Raw genomic sequence first — 24,062 nt, 5'->3', positions numbered from 1 at the left:
ACAGTGCCTATTTTTTGCTTTCTTCCTAGTTTGAGACTTCTCAGATGGCTAGAAAATTCTCCAACTTCTAGCCTTAACATACTTGTGACCCATTTGCAGACATTTTCATTTACATCAATACTATTCTTAAATTTACATGATCTTTGATACATACATTTCTTCACATGGTAGACATCCCATGTTCTTGGTCAGTTTAATAGCTGTTATCACATAGCAGCCCTAAATCAAGTCAATGAAATCCATGAATGAGTAATTTGTAAGCATACAATTTTGGATTAAAATTGCATCCAAGGCCTGATCTCATATATATCAATAGCTATCACTTCTAGTATACAGAACAGTCTGTTGTGTTTTTTTTTGTTGTTGTTGTTTTTTGTTTCCTTTTTTTTTTCTTTGTTTTGTTGGATATTCTGGAAAACCAAAGTTTTTTTTTAAATTTTTTTCAGTGGTTTTCAGAGACATGCATTTTTCCTGTTTTGCTTGGCTGATGATTTCTTACCTGGTAGAGATAGTGTGTATTTTAAGGGGAAATCAATAATGACGTACAACTGCAGCCAGTCAAATGGCTTGAAGTATATTTACACAGAAACTTCAATATATTTTATGATTTTTATTGAAATTTAATTTGATAGAAATGAATTTATAAACAGTATCTAGGTTTTGTTATATCACTAATTAAGGAGAAAAAAAACCCCAAACCTTCCAATATCATGTGCAAATTCTTGCTCAGTTACATTATTATAAATCTGAATTAATTTTGGGAAAGGTGAGTTTACACAGTGAGATGTCTTTGTTTTAAATTTTCATATGCTATGAACTTGCATATTTATTAGTACATTTGTCTGATTCTGTCCCATTGATTATGTCCTAGTGTGATCTTATGTAGAAATGTGATACTACCATATCTGAAGAAAACTAAAGGTACAGATAAATATTTGATACACATAATACTCATTATGCTTCAAGAACCATGTACATCTTTTTTCCCTCCTTGCAGCAATAACCACTGGCCATGTCAGCATATGATGCATACGGCTGAATAGAAGAGGACAAGAATGGCTTTGTGTCTCTAAGGCAAGTGGTATGTCATGGCTTGCAACTGATACAGAAATGTTTCCTTGTGTTGAAAAGCTTCTTTGCTGCAGTAAAACTTGGGAGAAGTCCTCAGCCCATGTTAACCCCAATAGTACTGGTTAGCCTAACCCAAAATCATGTCACGATTTGATAGATAGAAACTATACGGATGACTTAATGGTATAGATGATCACTTGCTAGTTCTCAAGCCTCTGCCCTGGCCCTGTTTGGTTTACTACTGTGGACGTAGCCTAAGGCTTGGTCCAATTCCATTACATCAACAAAGTCAATGTGGTCTCTCCAGTGAGAGTTAGACTTGGCCTTAGGCACATAATTTTATTAACATTCAGAAAATTACAACATAAGCAAAAATAACCCCAAAGAAAAACAAAAAATAGAAACTTGAAAATGAAACATATGCTTGCAGATTCAGTGCAAAAGCAAACTGAAGCAGAAGTTGCTAATATGGTTTTAGTACTTTGTGAAGGTGCCAGCTGGATGGATGATAATTTTTCTACCCCTGCAGGGCATCAAAGCTTTTATAAAATCATTCTTTTCACACATATTAGCACTTAGCTTATTAAAACAGATGATACTTTTTTTTTTTTTTTTTTTGTAAAGCTGCCTGGGAGTGTCTGGAAATATAAAATCTGAGAGATAAATCTCATTTTGACCACCCAGTCTAACAAACAACAAACACTGACATGACATACCATGGCTGAGAGTCTATGTTATGGGACCTTCTGTGACTGCCACAACTGTAGTGTCACAGTAAAGGCTGTGAATTGCTGTTATGAAAACATTTGCTGTAACTTGCATAATTAAATGAAACTGCCAGCAAAGCTTTCTAAAATACTTAGGAGATGACACACAAATAAATACATTTTGAAGTGTGTATTATATTCCAGAATTTGTTTTGCAATGGATTGCATTGCACAGTGTCAGAGATGACACGTTTCCACGTTTGAATTCCTGCATAATTATAAGTGACTGACATCATTGTCATGTAAATTGATTCAAGTTTATAATAAAATAACTTTTAACTATATTTTACATGTGTAGTGCTTTGAATTTATACAAAAAAATGATACAATTTCACCCAAAGTTTCTGCTTCAGGCAAGTCAGAAAAGGACATACTTCCCGACCACCATAAATTAGTGGTCAGAACTTGATTAAGCAGAAATATGCCCAGGAGTGATGCTAGTGGCCTTATAGGAGAACCTCACAACAGGAAAATTGTGGTAGAGTAAGTAGGTGATTGTTTCTAACAAAAAGAGGGCAAATCAAGGTAGAGAAATGGCTGGAGGGAGGCTGCAGAAGCTAGTATAGAAGCTGAGGAAAATTAGTACAAAGACACAGAGCTGGCTGGCAATGTGTGTGCCTCAAGGATGAGAAAGAGAATTATGAAGAAGCAGGATCAAAATTTTGAATAGGAATTCAACCATTCAATGAATGTTAAACTTTAAGACCTTAATAGTTTCAACTAAAAATACCATAAAGAAAAATTCCAAAAGTCGTTCCATGGTAGTACCAGTCAAACCCATAGATACACCTGGCATAGCTGGCCTCTTTCCATATACAAACAAGCAGAGATAAGTAGAAGTTCCTTACTTAGTGAAATTAACTCTGTAATGGAGTCCAAAAACCACACCAATCCAATTCTCTCCATTAACAAATTCAAAACTGAAAAATAAAATTGGACTACTCACACTGGAAAAAAAATGACTATTTCAAATAACAAACTTGTAACATTTTTATTTATGCCTTCTAGCCCTTAAAATTTCTATGCAGAAAATGAAGAAAGGCCATGCTTGATAGGTGAAGACAATATATAAAATGCAAAAGAAAAAGCAATCAACAAGGAAGAACATCTGAATGGCTTGCTGAATATCATCAAAATGCAGCTTATACACTCTACTGTAGTAGTGATACCAGCAAGTCTTGCAAGGGGAGTTACTTACATCAAATAACTTCTCTATATACATTTCCTCATTGACCTTTTCTCGAAGTATATCCTGGTTTTGTCGAACAAACATAATGTAGGTATCTGCTAGATCCATCCCGGGTTTCTGTGGAGACAAAGCAAGGGCAAAGAGTAGTGAGGAATGGAAACAGAAAGGCCACACAACAACTGAGACCTATAAGAAGTTATACATGGTTGTAATAAAAACTGAGATTATATTACAATGCTTATATTTGTAATAACAGCATTTAGTATATCTGCTGTAAATTCTGAGTTAATTACCAAGTCCAGGAGGGTTCACTATTAGTAAAGTTCTCAACGTTACAACTTAACGAATGCTTTCAGTCATAAACCTGCTTTGCCATACGTGAATCAAGAAAGAAGTCTTGGTACTTGTCATCAATGGCAAAATTGGACATCTTCCTCTTTGTTCTTGGTGAGGCTGCCATAACCATCCCACTCTCAAGGTCCATTCTGCTATCACATTCAGAAAATGGTTGAAAAACACCACATAGTTCCTCTTGCATTGCCTCAGATTTGTTGCCATCTGGTTTCAATGTACAGCTGAACTTTGTGTGTGAGGTTAGGTTCGACTAATTCCAACACAAAGTTCAAGCGCTTCACTGAAAGCAAATGGGTTACAATGGCACAAAAATGTTGGTATGAGAGCAGCCCTTTATTTCTGAAACTGTTGCGCTAGCACAGTCAGCTCAGAGGATGACTAGGAAAGGAGCAAGGACTGAAATACTTCCCTTCTTGCATTAATCCATGTTCTGCAGGAATAGCAGAGTAGGCATAATTTTCATACACACTCAAACACAGGAGAGTTCAAGAAATGCTGCACCTATGTCAGGCCAGCTAGAATGGTTGCTGCAGCTGCTCTTTCCTGCCTAGTTGGGATTTCTGGAACTCTGTATCCATAAAATGTTTTTTCACACTAAACCCTTACCCTGATAGCCTGCAAAGTCCCTTTTTTCCTGGTAGCATCTGCAGAGCAGGTCAGGAGTTCACCTTTCTCTAACAGGAATCAAAACTGAGCATGAGCACTTTGGAAAGTCTTCTGTGTCAGGAAGTATCTTTTAAAAGTATCTTTTGCTCCCAATTAACAATTGTTGTTTGTTTGGTTTTTAAGTTCATGGTAGGCAAAAGAAGGCTAAGTTTTATAACTTACTTTACAGTAAGTTTTGGCCCAAAGCTATTTATAAAGGATTCAGATTCAGATTCTATATAGATTATCAAAGAGCTCTAGCGAAGGAGAACAAAGGCATCTGTGTTCAGTCCCTGAATTCCAAGGTATAAGTCATCTCTTTTTTCTCAGAAGCTGTTAGTGTCTCAAAACAGATAGATGCAAAGCTGTAAAAGTAAAATATTCAGCATATTTTAAAGACCTATATGCACAAACTGGCTGATATAGTTAAAATATTTACACATATTTCATAGTGAGGCTTGCCTTTTAGTTTAGAAGTGGACTTTATTTTTCTCATTCTTTATTATCATGTATGCGACATATATAATGTATATAAACAGGTCTGAGCACACAAAGAAGGAAACATGTAACATGCCCAAACTGCTACCTGTCCAAAATCTGCCGCTCAATTAACAGGATGAAAGTGTTCTCCTCTCAAAACTGCAGTGAATGAAACCTCCTGGATCATGAGCTTTGTCTCTTTTCCTTGGATCTACCATGAATATGACCCAAAATAAGCTTTACTTTTCATTTACTAATTTTCATGAATGACAGCTTGATTTCTTAAAAATAATAGTTAAATGTGGAATGATGGCCTGGTTTAATGATCCTAGCATCTCCAAAACTCACACTGAAAAACTTAACATGCTCTGCACATTTACATTAGTCATTCCAGAGGCAATGTAAGTTCATTTAAAAATCTTATCACGTACATACAGATGCCAACATGAAACTCTTAAGAGGAAAGCAGTACCATTTATATTTAATCTGAGTTACACACCTTGATCCTAAACACAGAAATAAAAATGTAAAAAAACAACAGATAAAATTGTTCTCTGTTAAAAAATATGGTTCATGGAAATCACGGAATTCCAATAAAAAATATGCCTTCTTCATTAAAAGTTGACAGAAATATTTTTTACATGAAACTAAATAACAAGTGAAAACAGAAAGCTATGTATATTCCCTCAGTATACCATTTGTGATGGTACAAAAGAATATGACAAGAGCTGAAATCGCATGTACTTTCAAAAACCTCACAGGAAATTTATAGGAATTAGACTAGTTTTAACTTGGAGAGACAATGGGAAAATATTTTGAAATCTCAGAGGGTGGGTGAAAGAGATAATCTAACAAATGAATACCTGTTTATAATTCTTGGAGATACATATTTAAACACAAAAATGAATCTTCCACTGAATGCTAAAACCTACTGGTTCTCCAATTCACACAATTTTTTCATTTACTAAGTTCAATAAAAAAATGTTTGTCTTGCAGACAGCCAAATCTAGAAAAATAACATTTCCCATCAGCATCAACTCTCCCCTTATCTTTGAGATGTTTACCTAGTCTTGAAGCTGTGACATATGGGAATTTCACACCTAGTGAATATATTTTCATGTATCTTGTGGCACAGGAGTGTAATCATTAAAAGAATATACACAAGTAAGAGTAACTGCAACAGCTGGTGACATTTACCAATTAGAATTACAGTTCTTTAAAACACTTCATCCTTCTTTAATGTGTGCAGGATAATTATCTTTGAAATTGCTGTGGAAAAAAATTAATTTTCCTATTAAACAGTGTCTGCCTACAGTAGAAATGTCTGGATGAGGAAGATTACCAATATTCTAACAATATGATTTTCTGTCTTAAAAACTCACTGAGATCAGTACAAGCTAACCATCTTGCTCATGGCAGATGAAACACAATAAACATTGAATGAACCAAGAGTATATCAAATACTTCATTATCTCTCTATACAGGATGAAATGATTTTATTTGTTTTCTCTAAACATGTGAAAGAAGAAAAGAAAGCTATTAGAAGCACCAAAACAGGAATAGTGCTATATAGTTAATGATTTAACTTTTTTTTTTTTTCCCATGGGGATTATATATTAGAAGTGAACCTCTGATTACATGACCCTATCATTGTTCGACTATTTTGGTTTATTAAGTCTCAGAAAAAAAGAAACAGGCTAACATAAAATAATAATAATAAAGCAATTGGGTGTACCTTAAAATGCAAACAGAGATATACTTTAAGTAGCTGTCACAGTGGACTCTTCATTACTAATAACAGACAGATCTTAAGCAACCCAGTCTCCACTTCTATACTCAAAAAATAAAATTTTGCTCCTGTGAATCTCTGGCAGAACATTTGCAACAGTTAATGGGAGAGAGTTATTTACACATCTTTGGGAGAAATATTTATCCTGGTATGTTTATCTGGATAAGTGTTTAGAAATGCATTTTGTCTGAAAACTTCCCCATAAAAAAAAAAAAGTTTTTTTTTTTTTAATGATAGATAAAAAGTTATTGTAGGTTTGTTTTATTCAGAACCACAGACAAGATGTTTTGCCTATCTGAAAATGAAAGAGAACCAAACAAAGAGATGAATGGAGAAACTGGAAACACAAAGACATCAAACAAAATACCAGGAAATGAAGAGTTGTAAATAGGGTTACTTTGTCGCTGGTTACACAAGTAACTGAATACACTGGCAAGTGAATGAGTTTAAACAAGGGTGTAGGCTTCAGCACATTCTTTTTTAGGGTTAATCACTAGTTAACCTGGCAAGATGAACATGCTGTTTGGAAAAAAAAAAAAAAAATCCTTCTTAATTATATACTGCAAGTGCTCTTACTTCCTGCTGCTGCACCTAATCCCACAGGTGCAGGTTGTCTCTTTTACTATTCACTGGTAGGTGGGTCCAGATCGACAGTCAATTTTTCATAGTGACAAATTCAGATAAAGAAGAAACAGCTTAATCTTTCACCATTAAACAAGGAAACACTATCATAGTGTCTATTTAACAGGGAGGCAAATTTAAAAAAAAAATCTGTATTCCATTTTCAAACGTGATGTAGAAACTCTATTTATTATGAATGACACACGTGCTCCCACTGGTGATGGGGCATCTGGTCAAAAGTAATGCTGCTTTGCCTTGAGTTCTGGACACTCAAATATTTTGCTGCTGAAAGGTCTGCAACAAGTTTAATACTGCGACTAATAGTAGCTTTTCCCTATAGGAGAGAGACAGTTAAATTTCAGCTTTTTATAATGCAAGTTTGTCATGAATGTCAATAAAAACCATGTACATTTCTAAATACTTGTATGATGTTTACTCTCTGGCATTTGCCACAGCACATTTCTTAGTATCAGAAAATATTAAGCATACTCGTACTCTTGATGTTACCAGGACAGAAATGTAGTCTTCGAGTTGCTACCCTGTCAAAGCATTCATTTTTCAAAGATGAGAACAGATGTTACAGTCCAACTATATAATAACTAACTTCTTCCTATTTTGTTTTTGCTCTCCTCTCTGCCCCTTTCCCCTCCCCTGCATGCTGGAGGGAGGCGTTTTAACCACAGCATGGACGTAACAATGAAATGAAAAGGAGTGATGAGCTGGAGGGGACTATTGTGAGAAACACAGGAGATCCTTATTAAGTGTCCACCACCTAATGAAAGAGCACACTGGAAAATTTCACTGCCTGAAATTTCTCATCTAAATACTCAAGGCTCATCACTTGTGCTTTTGAATGACAGAATTAACATATTTTTGGAATAGAAACTACTTGTACTCGTGATAAGATCCCCATTTCCTTCATTTCTTACACATCAAAATGCCTGAGCCAGGCAGGAAGATTCGTATAATTGGTTCATTATAACGGTAGCATTTTATTCTTACATGGTTATGAAAAATACTATTGTGCTTAAATGTAAAAAATGTGATGCATTTTCCCTGCCTGTCATGTATCTTCTTGTAGATTAAAAAGCAACCTTGGCAAGGGCTACGGTGTGTATTTTAAGAGACAACTGCCCTGCAGAACTTAAGCCGTGATTCTTCAGGTGTTTATGCAAACACTTTTTAATCTATGCATAGTTTCATTGAAACCACAGGGCAACAGAGGAGTGAAAGGGTTTGCGCCAGGATCTGAATTCTGTGCTACAAAGGATCTTCAATATTCTATAGTTACTACAACAAAATCTGATATTAAACTCTGCTTTCCCCCCCCCCCCCCCCCCCCCAATAATGATGTTCTGCTATGTTATTTTAACTTTCTGATGCATTAGCTGCTGTCTTTCTGATCTCCATTTAAGAGGTATCTTAGAAACACTGCTGACTTAAAAGAGATGATGCAGAGCATTCTGCAATAGCTTGTTTTTATGGATTTAAAAGCAGAGGGGATGGTTCCCAGGTTTGGGTATACAGAGGAGGAAGATGGTAGGAAAAGCAGTGAGCATGAGAAGATGTCTATTCTGTGCTCTTTATTTTTAAACAGAGGTCTCCAACTAAACCCTGCTTAAAAAATGAATGGCACAGTATGTCCACACCTTAGTAAACACCCATGTCACACAAAAGTTGCTTGCTTCTTAAAACCAGTTAAATAGGCAGTGCAGCGCAAGTGTGATATTTGGAAATGGAGGTGTCTGGAAGGTCCTGATGTGTATCTGCCTGGTAGGAGGCAGAGTTCCTACTTTGGCCTCTACGGGACCCCATAAGTCAAATGCTGGCACATGTGTGAGGCCCCTTTTCATACCTTTGATCCCTGCATAAAGGCAACAGCAGAGTAAGAGGCCTGGCATTGTGCGAGTTGTGCACTGCTGTCAGCCCCGGGTCCTTCAAATGGCCTCTGTGCACTTGGTATGACAGGTGGCCTACATGGAGTGTGGGAGGATTAGGTTCCTTCTGTGCCCTCTAAATGACTGGCATAGATTACTTGCTCCTACAAAGGGATTTAAACATACCTTTCTGAACAAAAAGAAGTATATAAATATGCATGTAACTGGATGCTCAATTTGTATAAGTAATTGCTCTGGTTATATTTGTAAATGAGGCAAATGTGTATAGAAATGACGAGCTAGATACACAATTATTTATGTGCAAAACTGACTTACATGATGAGAAACTGAACACAATGAAATTATCCAAATGATTTAGGAATAGCAATCATTTGAGATTAATACATATTTTTGCCCTCAATTGTACTGCATTCTTTCCCTATTCTCATTAATTAACTGGCTATGTGAACAGAACGTTAAAGAAAGAAAAAAAATAGGTTTTACTTCTGTATCTCCTAATGACTGCTTGGGCTTTAAGAGAAACTAACAGTTATATCAGATTTGTGTGAGTTTTTTTATTTTTTATTTTTTTGTAATCTAAATCAGCTCCTGTATTCCCAAACAACAAAGCAGAACATGAACAAGAGAACAAATTGTATCCTTCATGTAATGCTAATATTTGTAATGTTTGTGCCATTTTTCTCCAAACGTTTGGTTTGTTTTACATGCGCAGCAGCTACCATTTCTTTCACTTCAGAGCATAACATACTGTGACAATTACCAACAAAAACAGCATAATAGCAACTAGATCTTTCCATTATTGTTTTTAGGAAATCATAAACTATCATTGTCACTACTTTTCTTAGTCTGGGTTGTTTTGCACTGTTCCTAATATTTCTGTTGGTATTTCAGTTACTAAACCAGACATAGTGTTCATATATCCCGGTACACTGTGGTTGGGGAAAACAATGAGAGTTCCTTGTGACTGTGCACATACCACTTCCTAAAAGAGCATTCTGAAAAATGGAGACTTATGTTGAACGTTTTCTTAAACAGGTTAAAACCAAAAGATATATATATATATATTAATGGATTTATTCACAATTTTCTGGAAAGATTAATGAACAGAAGGGCGGATAGCAACACTGAACATTTTTGCAAAATTATCTGCCAAACAAACTGCAAGTCTGAGTCCACATTTCCCATCCTGGCCCTGAGAAGCTGAAGAATGCCATCCTTGTGTCACAAAACTTAATGTCTAAGTTGCCTGTATTAATAGAATTAACCTTCTCCTTGAAATGACCAAGAACCATCCAAGAATGTCCTTCTTCTTTCTTAATCCTTTACTTCTATTTTGATTTACCTTTCACTTTTTGTATCCCCTTTCCCTCTCATCCTTATCTCTAAAACATTCTGCTCAGTACTACTTTCATTTTCTCCTAACAGCTCTTGTCTATTTTAAAAGTTAACACCTTCTCATTAAACTACAAAACAGCACATTTTTCCCTCTTTGACAAATATTCAGCCTGAAATCAAAGATAAAAAATTCTGTTGAATTCACACACTTAAACAAACAAACAAACAAACAAAAACCCTCAACATCCCTTTGGCCCCCAACCCATTCTTCCCTAGATCCACCAGTTTTCAAGACCCCAAGGACAACTCTAAGGTGAACCAGTGAGATCTTTGAATTGAGATGGGGTATGGGGGCAGAACACAGTCATTTAAGAAAGTGCAATCTTGCACATATTTGAAACTATACCAAATGAGAGGGCTGCACTTTGTGGTACCTATAACCCTTCTATCACTACAAGGAATTGAATTCCAAGCAAAGAATAGCATTTTTAGAAGTATTCAACCCCGGACCTACTGTGATCGCATTTAAGCCACTTCCATACGTGCAGCTATATGATAAGGAGGGAGAGGAAGAGAGAGTATAGAATTGTTGAAAGAATTTCTAGCAACCATATAGTGTAGTGTGTATGGGGTTCTATGTTTGTAACTGTATTTATGTAACCTCATGAACATAATTTTAACCATTTTTTCCTATGCTTGGCAAATATGATTGTCTTAGAATCACATTAAAATCAGTGAGAACACAGATTTGTGAGAGAAAAAAGAATATTTCTGAAAGTGATATTGACAATATTTGTCTGATAACTTCTGTGCTTTATTGTAGAAAAACAATTTATTATTTATTCTAATACTCTAATGAAAATATTCTAATAGCTGAATTTTGTTTTTATGTGTAAAATAGCTCCAACAGCAACCCTTTTTAGTTTTTATTCATACCACAGAAACATTGCATAAACAACGGTAAATCAAAAAGAGATTTAGCAAGCAAGGGATTAAATAAACCAGATTGGGTCCTAACGTAAGAAATTAATGAATAATAGATATGCAAGGATGATGCTTTTACTTGTTGCTTATCCTCCACAATTGAAAAATATATCCAAATGATGGAAAGACCCCCACAAAAGAGTATCTAGGTTACAATCCTCACTCTTCCACAACTGAAAAAGTGCATTGAGAATAACCTTTCTAAGCTTTGCTTTGAGAGTTACTCATTGCTTAAGGGAAATGAAATGCCCTCTGAGTGTTGTAGTGGTTGTTTAAATACTCTGTGTAAAGCTATAATGAATCTCTGTAGGAAAGCAAAATGTCAACAATAAAAAATGTGGGCTAACAAAACCCCTATTTTTTGAATTATTATTAACACTGGGGAAAAAAAAGGTTGTACTTACGGGAACGTCAACATATTTTGCAGCTGCTTTCACCTTTAGAAAATTAAAAATAAAACAACACACAGTAAGTGCTTACTACTACAGATTGTGTGTGATTTTAGAATCATGCACAGAAAGAAGAACAGAAACACTGTGAATTCAAACACTTACTGTGAATGAAACTAACGATGAGAAGAAAGTGCCTTCATCATATCTTGACAATTTAGACAGCACACCTTCTAACACTGAAACAACCTGGCGGAAAAGCACAGAGCAAAACCCAAATGCACAACATGAGAAGTAAATATTTTGAATGAGAATGTGAATTTTTCTTCCTCAGACTTCTATTGTTCAATAAGGCAAACTGATTTGATCAACAATTTGGTCACTTGCTCTCACACAAAGTGCTGAAATCATGGAGAACATTCTTTTTTCAGCTCCCCTGATGATCCAGCTGATAGAAATGACTTTAACTACTGCAGAAATAGAAACCAAACCCCACTTTTTCTTAAAAACCCATACTGCTTTGCTGTCTCTAGACTGCATGGTTAAATACAGGAGTGTGTGTACCCAGTATGTATTCTGGGTAGAAAACACACGTTATTTTCTAGGACCACAGTTTCTATGATCACAGTTTCAAAGATGATGGAACACAATTGTTAAAGCTGATTATCTCAGTATCAAGTTCCTCTTATCTTTGTTATTGGAAAGAAACCCAGCGCTGATTTCATCCAGAAGTGCAATTGCACTAGTGATTTCTGTCAACTCGTCTTCAGCAACAGCAACAACTGCTGCATGGTCAACAAGAGGCAAGAAAATGTAGGCCCCACATCTCTGATATGGCAGGATTCCTTTCCCCAGTGCTTCCACCTATGACTCTCTGAGGAGCAGACCTCCCCAGCAAGAGGCATCTAAAGACCTTTTCGCCAAAATTTGTTTCTGACAAAAAAAACCTCTTATTAATTGTATTAATTGCATTAATTACAGCCTAAATGTTAAAACTTTCCAAAATAGCCTTAATACAAATAAATCCCTTTCTCATGTTCCTGTGAAGCTATGTTGCTTAAGTCATTCGTGGTGTATGACATAAAGTATGTCAGCCACTGTATGCGTGCACATTTATTTTACACATATGAATTGCCTTCCAGTTTATATAAAGATTGTTTTAAAAGTCATCCCTTGCTCCCACACAGTCATTCCCACAACCACGAGTATCATTTTATGAGTGTGAGGACAGAACAAAATTCCATCTGGCATGCTGTTAATGGGCACTGTAACAGTGTCACAACAGTGTCACCTCCAGAGGAACTGAGATCATCACTTTACAATAAGCCCTGCTCTTAACAGTTCAAGGAGCAGGAGCAAGTGCAAGCCTACATTTGTCATTTATCAATCTAACCTGTCATATTTACAGTGATTAATTAAGACACTAGTATGCAGGCGCCGATCAAGGAACTAAACCACATCACAAGCTACCAGAGAGAATGGTGGTTGCTGCCGCACCCCATGCACAGTTTAATTACAGTTCCTTTATTAGACCAAATACCATCTCTCTGTCTTGCTGTTGCATGTCTGTGAGAAGCCACTGCTCATGTGCTGCAGACTCCCATACTCGTTTTATCTGACTGGCAAGGATGCTTTTGCAAAAGGGTGTGAAATCTTATTGTGCAAATATCCACTATGGAAGGGGCTAATATTACAAACAACATGGTGTCCACATTGCCAACAAATGGTTCCAATACAAGTGGGACACAAAGGATCAGAAAGCAAAACACTGCAGTGTCAAGGATGTCCATTTAAATGAAAGTGGTAGTTATGAAGCTGGAAACTTGTTTTCTGAAATCTCACTGTACAGACTTGTGAAGCTCTCAGAACATTTCTGCCTATACCTCTGATTCTCTGAACAGGTTACCTTGAGACATGCCGTGCTTTTTGTGCTATTCCTGTCATTTGTTAAATGCTTTAGCTTGGAAGTCCTGCATATAAAATTCACAGTTGAATCTTTACTAACTAGAGTCTCACTGGAGTGGAAGTACTCTTCTCATTTCCATAGATGGCTTGCAGCTAAATACAAATATTGAAACACTTATTCCACTGGAATACAAAGGAAATAATACAGAAGCAAAAACTAAAGAGTAATGAAAATATATGATGAAAAAAATGAACTTGCAGGGATATTATGCATGTTGATGTGCTTTTTTCCTGGCCAAAACCAAGAGTGAAACATCAGCCTTCCTCAGAGGCTTTCCACTTTGAAACAGAAGCAATCAGGATGTCTCTGGCATTTCATATCTCAAGTGAGGAGAGATTGGTTAAGCTCCTAATGATCAGTCAATGACACAAAATATTTGCTTTCTGTTCTGAGATTTCAACCTCTTGTAATAGTCCATGTGATAACTAATAATGCAAATCCCTCTTTACCGATGTCAATCATCTCTAGAATTCGTATATATATCCAGAAGAAATATGATTATTTTCCTCCTTGTTCTGTAATTCCAGATATATTAAAAATATATTAAAAGGATTAACTTCTAATAGCATAATTTGCTCTGATTAAATGCCCCCCCCCTTCAATAATTCTAAAAAAGCCTGACAGGTTTGTTCAGAATGATGACAAACTATAAATCTCAACACTGACAAGTCGAACCATTGTAGTTATTTTTACATTAATACACCATGTTAGAGAAGAAAATGTATATTTTCTTTACACATTTATCAACAAGTGGACACATTTTGCTTAAACTTCTATAAGAATTCTACAAAACCTTCCTCTTCAACTCATGTGCAAGCGTGGTGGAGGTCAATCTGAAAGGAGATTCTTCCTCCCCCTCAGCCCCTGCCTGCAAGCTCTAACAAATGAAAACAAAAGCATAATGAAAATATGACCACCGTCTTAGTTTTTCTCACTAACTCACAATTGGTGCATGGCTAATTTCTCCTACTCTGAAAATCAGGTATTTCTGGGTAATTTGTAATTCACAGATTGCAAAACATCTTGTAAATTGTTTCTGTTCTGTCATTATTTGCCATGTCCTTCAAACAATTAGTGACTAAAAGCTTTTTCTTTTATATTAAGCACTTAAGACTTTTACTGGAGTCCTACAGTAACACAAGACATTATTTAGGTTTTCTTTGTGTATTCTCCAAACACATTTTCATATAAAACATATATTAATATATATTGTTTTTAAATTAAATGGTTTGTGAAGTAAAATCTCATTAAAAAGTTATACCAACACTCTAGATGTCGTTCATCTCTCTATAAAAGTAATTTAAATACTACTTGCTGATGGACAGAAAGTTTTCATGTGAACAAATAAACAAAAAGTAGAACATGCTATTACCTAAGATAATATTGACATAATCATGTCTTACCAGTTCTATCTGATTAGGAAGTTGCATAGAAATTTTTTACCTAATGGGTTATAAAATTTAATTTTGTAAATTCAATATTATTTGGATGACTCTGCTTTACAAATCATGTTATTTCCCCCCACCCCCACCCCCTGCCAGCTCATTGTGTATAGCAAACCTGTAGAATACATAAAGACATTTTAAAAGTTTGGTAATTAGAGAAAGATTTTCTACTTTATTATAAATTAAAATCTAAATTGTTTTACCTTTGAAACAAGAAGTGAAATAATTTCTTTAACAGTTTCTTCAACCAAGTCATCTATTTTTGAATGGTACTGTTGCTGTTTTTCAAAAGATAAAGAAGCATTAGTATGTATATGAACACACACTTTTGTCATAAGTCATAAACGGTACAAAGCTGATAACCCTGCCAGATCAGATTTACTTAAAATTATCATTTTGAACATCAGAAGAACAAACCCTTGAAAACGATCCACCCAATCAACACTTTCTTACATTCTGTGTTGAAAATTTTCCCATGTACACTGTTGAGTTAAGCAGCTAATGGGGTTATTATTTAGATGAATTGAGTTCTTATTCTTATTCAGGCGAAGGAATGTGAAGGATACTTTTTGTCTTCTCCTATATAATTAAGGTGGCCATGTATTTTTTTCTAAAGGGTTGGTTTAGCTGGAGAAGCAAAAAGACTAGAATAAGATTTAATTAATACAGCATTTCATGTCTGACAACTCTCATTCATAAGTTATTTTAAATGTCCTGTAGGAATAAAACGAGCTTCAATTGTTCACCCTAAAAGAGCCTTTCTGTTAGCACAGTGAGCTGCAGTTTATACAAATCTTACAATATGCTCAAGCAAGGGCAAAATTAAAATTTCATCAACAAAGCAGAATAGATGGTAACAAATTAATAGGCTATAAAAGGCATAATAAAACAGACTTCATTCTCAATAGTCTTTTTCTTTTTCATAAAGAAGGTGCCTTTAAGTAAATGCTTTTAAAATAAATCTGAAAGACTTTTTAGATAATACTACAGAGTTCCCTCCTGAAATTAACAGGAACTAGGGATCCCATTCTGTCAAGGAGGCACATCAATTTAAACAGTAATTCTTCCTTAGAAACATTTATCTGACAGTAAAGATTGCCCCAATAGCCACTTCACAGAAAATGTGACTTGTAAAGACTAACCCTATCTTCATAGTTCAAGGCTACTTGGAACAGCTAACAGCATAATGCTCAGAGTAAAAGTACTGAGGTCAGTACAAACATTAGCCTAACTTAGCAGCTGCCAGCTGAATAGTTTTCAGAGTTTTTAAAGGCTATTTTTCATCTGTCTCAGAGTTGCCATACAAATCAAAACATTAAATCTCATCTGTTTAATATATTTAGGAATGATTTTCTAAACGGTACACCTACTAAACTTGCATTCAAATTAAGAGAAAATAAAACTATGAAATGTGTTTACCCGTGCACGTGTATCCGTTCCACATACTAACTACTGTTCTTAATGTGTTAAGTTTTGGTTTTAACTTCTTCGCAAAAGTTTAAGAACACTTGGAAAATATGAATACAGGTCTCAGACAAATATGAGTCAACAATTCGGAAGAGCAAAAGAATGTAATAAATACATTAAAGAACTTTCCATAGTTCCATATATAATTGATTCTAACCATATTAATGCCTTGACCAAGATCTGCTAAAGACATAAATGATCCAAAAACTGTCTGCGACATTGTGGTTTACAGAGTCTTCAGAAGACAATGATTTCTTAGTCTCTAAAAACAACAAATCATTATATTACCACAGATGTATGTCAAAACCACACATATTCCTATAATCTGTGAAAAATCACTGTGGTCCCTCCCATAAAACATTTGCAAATTTACCCCAACCACACATTAAATTCGTGGATCTATGTATATTCTAAAATCAGTTCCTACATTTTTGCTTTTTTATTATTATTTTTTCTACCATCACAGGGAAAATATAATTTTGTGTCAATGGAATATAATCTGTAAGTAACTTCACTATGTGATCAAGGAAAAGCTTCCAAAACTGATTTTTTTTAGAAATAAGATTTGACTTTTTAAACCTGAATTTCATTCATTTTTTTTCCAAGATTTATTTTGCAAACCATGAGATCAGAAATTCTTTTAACCCACTCCTCTCCAGTGCCAACTTCCATCAAAACAGTCACCCCTGACAAAACAAATTTTCAGATCCTCATGGAAGATTATTTGACTCGAGATGATAGGCTTTAGGAAGATTACAAATATTGTAGAATTCAAGATAAAATTGTAAGAGCTAACAAAGTAGTACGCACAATCCCAAAATCAGGACCCAAAGGACTCCAGCTTTTCTACTTCTGCCAAGCTTACTCTGTGAGAGCAGACAAATCCTCATCCCTTTTCCAAATACATTTGTGGATAGTTGTGCCCTTATATTCCTCTGCTGGCTGATGTGATCATGGTCCATGTGGATTCTGAACCTAGACATGTCAGCTCCCACAGCTGAATGGTTTGAATGCATGATGTGGAGTCTTTCAGTGTGATCCCAAAGTCCCTGAAGGATCTTGGGATAAAGCAGAATCTAGTTCTGGCTTTCCAGCTGCCCTTGAGTAACTCTCAGTAAAATATGAACAGCTGCAGCTATAGGAGGTACACTGGACAAAACCATGCTTAGCTGCAAAGTGTCATGGGACATAAGCCGAAATGACTTTCTAGCTGGTCTTCAAAATTTGTCTCTATGTTCCTAGTAACAGGCCCAGTACTGATATTTGAAAGGGGACAATGTATTTTAGTGCCTTTGGACAACTGTAGTTTTGAGAACAGAAGAGTTCATTCCTAAATCCTGTGGTGATCAGCTGAGAATGGTAACTTACTCAGTACGACAATCTGTTCTGTTCCCTCACTATCCCAATATTGGGGTTGACTTTTTTAATTACTTTTTTTTTTTTAACAAAAGAATAAAAAAAAAAGCTTTTCAAGATTTTTTTTTTTGCTTGTTTTAAGGTTGGATGGCTCTGAAAATAAATTGCACATGACCATCTGAACCAAAAGGGTTACTGCCAACATATTGGCATATTGGCAACTACCTGCATATGAAATTTCTTCTGCACTTTTGCTATCAAACCAGCTATAAACCTCTACAATTTATGCAGTTAAATGAGCCTTTGAATTTTATGAACCAAAATAGCTTTAGAAACAAAGCCCATCAAATCAAAGTCCACCAAAGTCCACTTTTCCTTGTGTATTTTTTTTTCCTTTTTTTTTTTTCCACTATCAATATCCACAGCATTAGCTGTGGCATATTCCACTGAAATGGCACATTACTCCTTTTTCCCCAAATAGAAAAGTAGTGTCTCTCTTCTTTAATGAGCATGACAAGGAGGCTGGAACTCTGAAACAACTATAATATTTCTGTGTACATTCTGCTATGAGCACTGAAAAGTACAGACCAATGGCATTTACTCCATTCATACTACCCAGTTACACAAAGCAACAAATAAACACCTGCTTATATTTAACTACTTGTCTACCTAAGTGGGCCCAGAAATACATTCTGCTTGAGTCTTGCCTCCAGCAATATTTCCTGTGTGATTGTGTGTCTACCATACTCAAAAACATGAATGTTACCAAAATACTGCAGCATCTAGATTGTAAAGTTAATAGGCTTCAAATTATTTATCCCAAATAACAAAGGCTGAAAAATCTCTGGATGAATGAATGTTGTGTGACAAAAAAGGTCTCCCTTACTGCTGCTTATTCATTTGACTCAGGATACATGGGCTGTTGGCTTCTGATTCAGGAAAGAAGGATGTGGGATACTGTTCAGCATGCAACTACTCCAAAATGTATGAAATTACATTCACTGAAACTAAGAAGCCGAACAGGCAACTGTTTGGAAAATAGCAGCAACTGGTATGTTACTTAGCTGTGTGTGTCACTGTACCCTTCCGCTGTGCCCCATGAATTGCCATTCTGCTGGCTATGAAGAAAGCTGTGGGCACCACATCTGGCTATGAAGAAGGCTACAGGGACCACAGTTAATCTGAGAAAAGGCAATTCTCCCTTGGACGTTGCTTCTCAAACCCTCTTAAGGCGGCTGCCAACCTATGAAGAAGGTATCCAGCCTCTTTGAACACAATGTACTGGTTGTGGCTGTATCCAAATAATGCTATGCTTCTCTTAGCTTTTAGAATGATATGAAAAAGGGAAGGAGTGGAGTCTTTCTCAATGGCAGACTTGGGGATTCTTTCTAAGAATGGACTTACCTGGACGACATTTGGGAATATGCTGAGCACTAAATGAAGTAACATAGGAAAACTAGGAGACTCAATCAAACTTAAACTCTAAACTCAGGGTGCTGTTACTGGTGACCACGACCAGAATGCCCTAATGATAGAGTAAGTAACAATTCCCTCCTATCTGACAACAAAGGGTGAAAACTTCTGCAGCTGACTCTACCTGAACAAATTATACAACTGCTTATAGCTCTGTATAGTGACTGAAAAGATCATGCTGTATTCAAAGAGATGTTTAAGTCTATCCGTTTAATGAAATAACACCTTCCATCACTTGGAGAGTAAGTTCTAGGAATTGTCATATGGATATTCAGTGTTGAGTTTCAGATGAATGAAAAGCCCTTTAATATATTTGTTTTTTACTCAGGCCTAATGGTAACCTTTTCTTGACTGGTGTAAAGCACCAAATCAGAGATCGAAATGAAGAGGCCAAGTAGGAGTAATTGGAAATGCCAGAGCTCCTATAGAGGAGCCAGAAATGCAACTGTCTATGTCATGAAATGCTCTTCTGCCTTCTTTGGCAGATGGACAGATTCCCAAATTACTTCACCCAAGAAATCTTCAAGCATTTCAAGCAACTATGATATCAACTACAAGAGACTGAAAAGCCTATTTTTTATACTTATTCTGAAACAGCCTTGTGAATGGAAGAAACTCTAAGTTCATGAGAAAGAAAGTTTCCACATTGCCTGATAATTTCTGGTACCTGAAGAATTTGAGATTCTTTTGGTTGATTAGATGAACGGGGATGACGATTTATCTGGGGACTTTGAAATAAGTATATATTTTATCACAGGTTAAAAAAAAATAAAAAAATAAAGCGCACTGGAAGCATTTGGATTCATGGTCAGACCTAGCAGAGAATAAGGGCTGTATTTCTGTTTGGAGGTTGACAGAGCTTGAAATGAATGATGGAGCTTGAAAATCTACAGAAAGAGGAGATTTCAGAAGAGAATATGGTGAGGGTCTGCAGTCCAAAAGGTATCTGTGAATGCTTGACTTTGTTTCTGAGGGGGACAGGCTGAAAATGCAGGAGATGCAACGCAGAGCAGGTGAAGGGGATGGTGTGATTGTGGAAAATGAAGCTATAGCATCTCTCTGCAGGTCTTTATGGTGGCATTGGTATTGCTCTTTCCTCAAGAAGGGCATGCACACATGTGCAGGTTACTGCTCAGACACTAAGTAAAAGATGAACCAGGTAGCAACACCTATGGTGAACAGTTGCTAGTTGTGGTTAAATTCTGATGAGCATGAAACAAGTTGTTGGTTGCTATTTTGCTTCACCGAGAGGCGCAAGAGTCTCTTTACTTTGTAATGCAGTAAAACATGACACTCTTCTACTGAAGAGTGAAGAATTCATCTGGAACAACCTTAAGAGGATGAATGAGGAAAGTAGAATTTAGAAGCTGATGATCTAGCAAGGTCAGTCTGTAATGGAATTTCTAGGGCTAGGTTAGCAAACAATAACAACAACAAAATCACCACTATTTCCACTTAAAATAAAAAATGGCAGTTAATAACCAAAGAAAAAATGTACGCTAAGAAACAATGAAAAAACACTTACCCATTGACTAGCAAACTGGTTCATGTCATGGAAAACCAAAAGGAAAAATAAAGATGACAGGGTAGAACAGGGAAATGATGAATATCTCATTGAATTGGAAAAAAAAAAAAAAAAATTACATTGAATACACTAACTCAAAAAGATGAATCAATAAAATGAAAAAGCACAGTACAGAAATGGGAAAATCAACATAAACAATATGACCAAACAACCTAATGTAAACCTGTCCAAAGCAGACATTTTTTTGTTGCCAAGTTCTGACAAATATTTTTACCATCTCTCCAAAACAAGATTACACTAATGCATTAGTACTAATGCATAGCAAGAACAGTTTTAATTTTATGCTGGTAATCTCACCAGTGTACACAGTATGCCCTTTTTCACTTTGCATATTATTCCTGCTGAGAGTGACAAAATGGGAAGTACAGTAGTCAGTGAAGCCTGTATTTCCTTCAAAAATACATCAGTGCTTCAAGTGTGGAGAATCTACAATCCCAGTAGCAGACGACTACCAAAATGGTCTCTGACCTTGGAAATCAAATAAAAAATCCCATAAAATTAGCTGATTATTTCTTTCCTCTATTTTCAGCGTGTTCACAGACATGAATGCTAAGTGTATGAGCCAATTAAAACAAATCTTACTCAGTTAAAACCTGGCTGCAAAGGACAATGTTTTGGCTCTATTTTACTATTACAAAAGAGTCCTGAAGAGGGCTGATGATCTGCTGTAACTCAAGAGAAATTCCCAGAGTGGCTGTGAATCAAGAAATCCTCTGACTGTCTACAGACTTACAGGTCACAGCAAATAAATTACGGACGCACTCTGTGTCTTCTCTGGTGGAGGATGAGGGGTAATGTCTTGAGTGATGCTTCTAAGGAGCAGTCTATGCAAGCTCTTGTACAGAGCGCTACATGACACCTTTCAGTTAATTTGAAATTAATCCACTAAAGACAGTCCATGGAGCGAGACATTTTGGATTAACTGAACATAGGAATTAAGCATACAAAATTTCACTTACCTCTTGCCCTCCATCCAGAATGCAGAGTTTAGCTGTCTGTTTTTTGGCATCAACTAAGACATTAAACATTGTACACAGAGAAGAAGGAATACGCAAGTCTGTTGATTTGTTTGTCTTTTGCAGCTTGAGTTCAAATGCAATTCTTGTTCTGTTAATTAAAACATGATTCATAAAATGAGTCTCTCTGAGAATTTTGAACAACCATTACAGAAATGTATAAACCTTACTAAACATGTTGACTTAACGATATACATGCACGTGAGGAGATTTTAGAAATGAAATTCTGTAAATGCAGAATATCCACCCATTCAATAAACAATTGTATTGATGGTAATCTCAAGGTTCTTCACTGCTTCAGCTAATGCATTTGAATAATAAAAGTATTATCTTCTTGCCTACTAGACAACAATATGCTTCCTTGTATGGTGACTAAGAATGATTTAAAGCAATGAAAATACCCAACATTTTCCATCTCTTCTATGTTAAAATGTAGTTTACCATAACAAGTACTTGCTTCTAAGAAATATAATTCAAAAATCCTCCTTTATTAGAAAAGGGAATCTCATCGAAGGAGTTTATTATTAAGCAAATATGAATATTTATATTGAAACACAAGATATGCCATGAGATTCATAATACAAAAAAAACTATTCTTCTCACAGCAGTACAACTAAGGAGTAATGTCAATAAAATAAATACTAATAGTTCAGAATACATAAATATAAAAATGTTTTATTTCCACCCTTATTTGTAAATGTGCATAGCAGAAATTGACACAGTATTTTACAAAATGGGAACAGGTATTCCTGTATCAAAGGTTTTCTTTTTCTTTAGCCCTCCATATCAGTGTTCTAAATTTTCTGTTTGACAATGTTGAATTGTCTACAAACATTTTTTTTTTTTTTTTTACTTTTTCCTCATTCTCTTATTTTATTTGTTCTCAACCAGTATTTTCATGTGTTTGGACTAAATTTTCTCTATGTATGTGGAATCATGGCTTCTGAGGCACCTAATAAGAGATCTCTGTAAATTTTCCATACGTACAGATATTTATTCTAAATTCAATGACATTTACTGAAAACTATGGCAGAGATCTTTTCAGATCACCTATGATTAACTTAGGAGAATATACCCACAATTATAACATGCAGGTTAAGAAAACAAACAAACAAACAAAACAAAACAAAAACAACATTATGTTTTCTGTATAATTTCCTGACACTTAACGATATAAAACTTAGTTTTAGTTGGATGGTTCATAGATGCTCTTCCTTTCTTATATGAAATGCTGTATCCTCTTTAGTTTTCAATATCTTTCTTAGAGGTAGTACTCTAAAATGGTAAATGAACTAGTATCATTAACTGAAAGTAAAGACTAACATAATAATGGAGAATTGAAATGTATATATATATTTTTTTCAGAGAATTCTGAAATTTGTTAGCATTTGCCAAAAATATGGAATGGAAACAAGATGTGATTCATTGACTTCCAAGGGACCGCTCACATATGCAGAAATTCTCCTTGCTGTTTTGCAGATTTTGTCAAATTGCTGGTTGTCATGTACTGGGAAATAAATGTCATGATTCCCTTCTACTTGCCCTGATTTCTATGATCTTTTGCTATACGTCTGCTACTGATCATTGTAGGAAACAGGATTCTGGTACTGATGCACATCTGTGCACCAGTATATCTGTTCCTACGTTAATTTTCAAATCTCTCCCCATTTTCAATTGGTCATTTCAACTGTACCTTTTAACGCAGGCTTCTATCATGTCAGTTGCCATGAGTTTAAGTCTCTGTTCTAAATGGTGGGCAAATTCTGGTTCTGGCCAGTGAAGATCAAAAACAAACATCTGTAGAGCATCCAGTTTCCAAAAAAGATCTTCTGATGTAGCTGAGCCATTTCTATAAGAAACAAAACAAAACAAAATCCCCAAGAGACAGAAGATAAATGTATGGGTGTCTATCCCATTTGTCACAAAATTATCTAGGACAATAAGATTTACTTATCACCACCCCATCTTCCTCCTTCATTTCACTGTATCTCATCATACAGTTGCTCTTATTCTGAGGATGTAAAAATGGTAATGGGAAATTTAAAATAATTCCAACTTTAAGATGAGAAATATGGCAGGTTAAGGGAGGCTAGGTGGGATGATGGGGAACATGGAGAAATGATGTAGCCCAAATTTCAGATCAAGACTGGAAAAATTAAGGATAAATGAATATTAATTTGTTAGGACCTTTTAAAATGGTTAAGATTTTGCATACGTTTTCTTCCTTTCATA

General features: G+C 35.5%; 1 protein-coding gene across 11 annotated transcripts in view; it reads right to left on the bottom strand.

The window, feature by feature from the left end:
- The window catches only part of CADPS2 (calcium dependent secretion activator 2), a 311,398-nt gene that overhangs the window by 22,079 nt on the left and 265,257 nt on the right, over positions 1 to 24,062 (bottom strand). For 6 of the 11 annotated variants that reach the window (XM_066990707.1, XM_066990733.1, XM_066990701.1 and 3 more), the window contains 7 exons: positions 23,524 to 23,679; positions 21,774 to 21,921; positions 20,755 to 20,769; positions 15,137 to 15,211; positions 11,688 to 11,771; positions 11,538 to 11,570; positions 3,037 to 3,144 (listed from right to left, as the gene is read on the bottom strand). In XM_066990707.1, coding sequence (XP_066846808.1) covers positions 3,037 to 3,144; positions 11,538 to 11,570; positions 11,688 to 11,771; positions 15,137 to 15,211; positions 20,755 to 20,769; positions 21,774 to 21,921; positions 23,524 to 23,679 — 619 coding nt within the window. Of the gene's footprint in view, positions 1 to 3,036; positions 3,145 to 11,537; positions 11,571 to 11,687; positions 11,772 to 15,136; positions 15,212 to 20,754; positions 20,840 to 21,773; positions 21,922 to 23,523; positions 23,680 to 24,062 lie in introns of those variants that run through there. The other 5 variants (XM_048065660.2, XM_048065652.2, XM_066990740.1 and 2 more) reach the window with 2 other exon arrangements.

Source organism: Anser cygnoides, chromosome 1 (assembly GCF_040182565.1).
Source record: "Anser cygnoides isolate HZ-2024a breed goose chromosome 1, Taihu_goose_T2T_genome, whole genome shotgun sequence".
In the NCBI taxonomy this organism is placed as follows: domain Eukaryota; kingdom Metazoa; phylum Chordata; class Aves; order Anseriformes; family Anatidae; genus Anser; species Anser cygnoides.
Note: the sequence above shows the minus strand (reverse complement) of the source record. Positions and strands in the feature narration are given on the sequence as shown.